Source organism: Gavialis gangeticus, unplaced genomic scaffold, assembly GCF_001723915.1.
Source record: "Gavialis gangeticus isolate Ggan-Ray unplaced genomic scaffold, GavGan_comp1, whole genome shotgun sequence".
In the NCBI taxonomy this organism is placed as follows: Eukaryota; Metazoa; Chordata; order Crocodylia; family Gavialidae; genus Gavialis; species Gavialis gangeticus.
Genome location: NW_017729024.1, coordinates 160,247,865 through 160,253,455, shown reverse-complemented (window position 1 = coordinate 160,253,455; position 5,591 = coordinate 160,247,865). Strand labels below are relative to the sequence as shown.

Genomic DNA, 5,591 nt, shown 5'->3' with positions numbered 1-5,591 from the left:
TCTCGACTACTTGTTTGAACACAGACAAGGCAGGCTTTTTTGTTACACGTTTCCTGTCTCACTCAAGTTACCAGAGACTTGAGCTAAGAGCTTAGAGAAGTGGCTCTCAAACTTCTTGGATTCAAGGCACCCCTCATTAGACCTCTTGGAAAATGCCAGCTCTTAGTTTTCATTTGTTTTTGACTACAGAAAATAGAGCAATTCTTCTATTGGAGAAAACTCAGAAAAACCACAGTAGGTCAGAATGCTTTTAACACATGGACTTCTATTTCATATATCTGCATTTAATCTTGTAAATTGTGTTTATACACAAAGCGGTATTAACATTGTGTAGTACCTTGCAACACCCTTGAAAGGACCTCAGGGCACCTTGTGGCACTCTGGTTGAGAATCACTGGCATACAGAAGGTCAAAGAAAAGGGTGCAGTTTAAACTCAAATAGGATGATGCCAAGTAAAGCACCACAAAGAATGGGGCTGTTGTGGTTGTACATGTGGGCTGCAACATGGCCTCAAGATGCTAATAATACTTTTTTCATCTCTGAGCCTACGATCATTGATTTTCACTGCTCCCAAGTGCCTAAGTCAGGTATCTGAAAATGGATTTTTGGCTCCATAATCACTTAGGGACTTCTGAATATTTTATCTATTGTCAATATTTCAACAATCTCCATGTTAATTCAGGAATACAAATAATTAAACCAAAGCAGGCTGACAAGAAAATGCAATTTGATGAGGACTGATGGTTTGAAATGAGTTGCTGATCTCTGCCCAGTTTCTAGTTAATTAGTATCCTAAATCCACCACCACCAGTGGCATTGAATAGCACCTGCCAATCTAAGCAGAGCCAAGGAATGAATGGATCAGAGAGAAGTTGCTGCCTGTCACACCTGGGGGCTACAAAAGCTAAAGGCTGATTATGAGAGACACTGCTGCTTTCTCCCTCATACTCTACATTTAACTCGTTAAGTCTTCTTAAAGTAAAACACTCACCACTGGGGATCTGAATGTAACTCTCTGAACTCCATTCACTCCATTCTCCACGGTCTGGTATGCAGCGGACCTGTACAACGTATTTCAATCCATGATACAATTTGAGCACCTTGTATTGGGTTTGCTGTCCAACAAAAATAGTCTGGAAGGCATAAAGAAACCATGAGTATCTGCAGCATTTTATCTATTTAAAAACAATAAATCATACTTTGAAATGCTGGCCCTCACTGAAGGGAGGACTCCTGAGAACAGCAATTAGAAAAAAGTAAGGCTGACTTCCTAGCCACCTGAAGTCAATGTCAAAACTCCCTTAAATGAGACCAAGTTCTCCGGATGTTTAGAACCTGTGGTTTGAACGATTTGTTTAGTTTTCACTGCTTTCAACTTCAGAAACTCCATTTCAGACTTGTAGGAGAAATATAATTGTGCTGACCATTGAGTATGCATTTCCTCACGTCTGCAGCACCACATACCACATGTTCATCCAGGTGTTCTCTATACCGCAAGGGAGCAGGGCAAAAAAAAAAGTGGAGCGGGACATGCAGGGGCAGCATGTGCTACTCAAACCCAGAGCCTGGCCAGCCGGGGCCATACTATGGCTGCCAGTTAGGCTCCAAGCAGAAGGATCGCTGCTGCTGCAGCCCTGGGAGGCCTCCGGGTAAAGCCACTGAGGCCAGCCGAGTGATGGTCCCAGCCTCCCCTACCCCACCTGGAGTGACCTGCTGTGCACCAGAGTGTGCGTGGCACGGGCATTCCCCAGGGACAACTAGCGTCAGCACAAGGTGTCCTGCTGCTAGTTGTCCCCAGGGAACCAAACGTCCATTCTCATGTGGACATGGCCAGAGATTTCAAATAGGAATCCACAACATCAAAACCAGTCTGAACTGTTGTGGTCTGTCCAAATTCTTTTCAACAGAAAAAACTGCTCTATTATTCTTTCTGCAATCAGAAAAAAAAATGAGTGAAAAGGAAAAGCGTCTAATGAGGAGTGCCTTGAGTCTAAAAAGGTTGAGAACCACATCCATAAAGCAAAACACTTATGACCTATGATTTTTTTCCTAGGATCTCTTCAACACACACATTCACAATAACCACTCCAAGAAAAATCTACTGTGCTTTGTTAGTGTTGTAATCAATTTCTCTTTGACAAATATGGGATCCAGGCCAGTAATGCAAATATCTGGATTTCTCACTTGACCTTTCTTCAAGCCTCAGTCCTACTCTCATCTTTAATGGCCATGTTTGGATAGCTTTACTTTGCTACCCTCACCCTTGACAGGTGCTCCAGTGCACGTGAAATGCCAGTGTATTCGGTGTCGGTTCATGAATTAATTGGAAAGAGAACTTCTATTAGCAAGTTGACTGTTTGCTTACCTGCCACTCTTCCTTTCCCTCCGGTTTTAGTCGTAACTCATAATAGAGTACTAGCCACCTCGGTCTGACATTGACTACTGGGGGTGGAGACCATTTTGCCCACAGGTACAATGTGCCGGCTGATTGCTTTGCTTCTAGAGAGAGGTCCACAGGAGCAGTTGGCTGAACTGTACAAATGAACAGATTAAAAAAAGTGAACCTTTTATTTTATCCCACCAGCAGAGCCTCACTGCAAGATCTGATATTTTAGCTCTTTAGCTTCAGGAAATAGCACATAGCAAAAAACAATCAAAACACAGCAGTGGCTTGGAGTAATCTGGTTTTCTTTCTGTCTTGTTCACGACAGCATTTCTCAACCCGTGGGTTGCGACCCAAAAGTTGGTCACAAGAAGATTTCAGAGGGTCGCAAACTACAGGTTGATAAACGCGGATCCTGCGAAAGTACCAAGACTGTGGCAGGGCAGAGTGGTGGCTGGAAGGCGTCTGCCCCTCCCAGTGGGGGAAAGGGGAGAGCTATGAGGCTGGGCTGGGTGCTCACAGGGACGGAGCAGCTGGGAGATGCTGCTCTGGGGGTGGAAAGGGCTGCGACCGGGCTGCCTGGTGTGGCACAGCAGCCCCAGCCCAGGGCGGGGGACACCACAGGCCTCCCCTCTTTCTCCCCCCAGCCCGTGCTGGGGCTGGACTCACTCTGCTGCTGCCTGCATGAGCTGGAGCCACCGCTGCGCTCTGGGCTGAGTGGGAGGGGGGCAGCTGGGGGCCCCTCTGGCAAGGCTGAGGGGGGGCAAGGGGCTGCAGGTTGTGAGTGAGGGACACCAGCATGGCCCAGGGGGCCTGGGGACTGTGGGTTGTGCACTGGCAGAGCCAGGGGCTGTGGGTCAGACAGACCATGAGCCTTTGCAAATGGGTCCCATTAGGAAAAATGTTGAGAATCACTGGTTTAAGATGTTTTCACTGGCTGTTGACTGGCCAAAGCATTGCTCAGACTCCTCTCAGACGTTCTGCTGAATTTGTCCGGGTACAGAAATAAGGGCCACACTTACATAATAGCCAGACACTCTTCTATAGAATGTAAGTGTCTGATCTTTCACATAGTAAAAGACGGGGCATGCTATACATACTTATATACATACATAGCAGTGCAATAAGTACAGTAGGTAGAGGCTGAAAGGAGCTTTATGTTACAAATCTGGGGTGGTAAGAAAAAAAAGAAGTGTTACAGTGCTTGGGCATTACTTATATCTTACTGGGGTGGGAAATATTTAAAATAAAATGAGGTATTACTTTAGTCTTCACTTGTGAAATAAACCAAGGGTCAGGGCTGACAATTGACTATTAATGGATATAATTTATAATGACACTAAAAGCTTTGGTGTGGTATAACACTTTCAGTTATTACTTTTGAGAATACACTCTCTTGAGCTCCCATGTGGCAATGGACACTAACTCCTGTGCTATGAAAGAAACACTTATCTCTGTAACTTATCTCTGTAACTTAGCCAAGGCTGTGACAGAACTCCAGGCAGCTACAAATATCAAGGACAACAAAAAGTCCTTTTTCAGATATGTGGGGAGCTGGAGGAAAAGCAAGGGCAACATTAGACCCCTGCTAAACCAGATGGGACAACTGACAACCAATGCCCAGGAAAAAGCCAACTTGCTAAATAGGTACTTTGTGTTGGTCTTTCATCAGTCCCATGGGATGCTCCTGCCCACTACGGGACAGGGGGCTCAGATGAGGGAGATCCCCTGCCCTCCGTCAATGCTGAACTCATGAAGGAACACCTTGAGAAGCTGGATACCTTCAAGTCAGCCAGCCCTGACAGTTTACACCCCAGGGTACTCAAGGAGCTGGCGAGCGTCATAGCCCAGCCCCTGGCATGGATCTTTGAGAGCTCCTGGCGCTCTGGTGTAGTGCCCGAAGACTGGAAGAAGGCCAATGTGCCTGAAGACTGGAAGAAGGCCAATGTGGTGCCTATCTTCAAGAAAGGGAGGAAAGTGGATCCAGCAAACTATAGGCCCATCAGCCTGACCTCTATCCTGGGGAAGGTGTTAGAAAAGATTATCAGACAGGCCATCGTTAACAGACTGGCTGATGTCTATGAAATCTATGAACTTTGAGCCAGGTCAGACAACTGGGACTAGAAAACAAAGTTCAACCTCTTACCAGCACTCTTTCAATATCACACTTCCAATATTCTAACTAATGGAAACATTGGACTTATCTTACAGGATCACAGTACTAGCATTGAGACGAACCAGGAGAACCCACCAGTGAGAAAAACTGAGCTAACTTTACAAAACCCTTGTGCCAGTTTATCAGCCAAAAATTAATTAAATTAAATCCACTCATCATGGAGATCACAGACTTCTATTTTAAATTTATGCACATGGCCTGTAGATCAGTGGTTTCTTTCACGAGACCTTCTCTTTCTTACTGTGACCCCTGTCCCTGGGTTGCCAGGGGTTGTGCAGAGAGGTGCGGGGACACTCCCAGTCCAGAAAAAGGGGACCCAGGGAGCTGGGTTGAACTACAGCCCCCTCCCCAAGCTGCTTTGAGGGCTAGCAGGAGGGGAAGTGGGGAAAAGGAACTGCAACGTGGGGGCCATTTTGCCCAGAGCCAGCATGGTTGCAGCAGGGAGCAGGCCTTGCTTCCTGATATGCTTCAAGCACCATTGAAAGAGGCCACAGCGAGATTGTGGAGGAATCAGGTATGAGTGCAGCTGGGAGACGATCATCTTCCCCACAGAGGAGACCCCAGCAGTGGGAGAAACTGACTGAGGCATCGGAGCAGGACCTGAGAGGGTAGCACTGAAAAGGCTGCAGAAGTTAGTGTGGTCAGTGTAATTGCAAAAGTCCTTGTGCAGTGGAAGTCCTTGAGCCATTGTGGTGGTTTGGGCTGTGCACAAGGTGAAGATCCTCATCCCAAAGGATCCTTCTGAGACTGTTTGGGGTTGGGGTGCTAAGTTGCTTTTTTGAAAGGGGGAATTTTGAAATCAGGTTTCCATGCTGGGTTACAGCTTGCAGTTCTGATTAGGGTGTAAATACATCCAACTTGTTTGTACCCTCTTGTTAAACTGAGGTTAGGGACACTGAATCACCATTGCCAAACACCCTCACGCCCTTGCAAGAGGGGCTACATTACCATAAAACAGAGACTAGCCTCACAATCCGCTCTTTCAAGATAACTGCTGAGAAATAGCTCAGAGCCATCTCAGCTTAATTTTT

The 5,591-nt window shown here is 46.4% G+C and overlaps 1 protein-coding gene across 4 annotated transcripts in view; it reads right to left on the bottom strand.

The window, feature by feature from the left end:
* Positions 1-5,591, bottom strand: part of PRLR (prolactin receptor) — a 210,787-nt gene that overhangs the window by 17,174 nt on the left and 188,022 nt on the right. For all 4 annotated transcript variants that reach the window (XM_019517974.1, XM_019517976.1, XM_019517975.1 and 1 more), the window contains 2 exons: positions 2,367-2,533; positions 993-1,134 (listed from right to left, as the gene is read on the bottom strand). In XM_019517974.1, the coding sequence (XP_019373519.1) occupies positions 993-1,134; positions 2,367-2,533 (309 nt within the window). The remainder of the gene's footprint in view (positions 1-992; positions 1,135-2,366; positions 2,534-5,591) is intronic.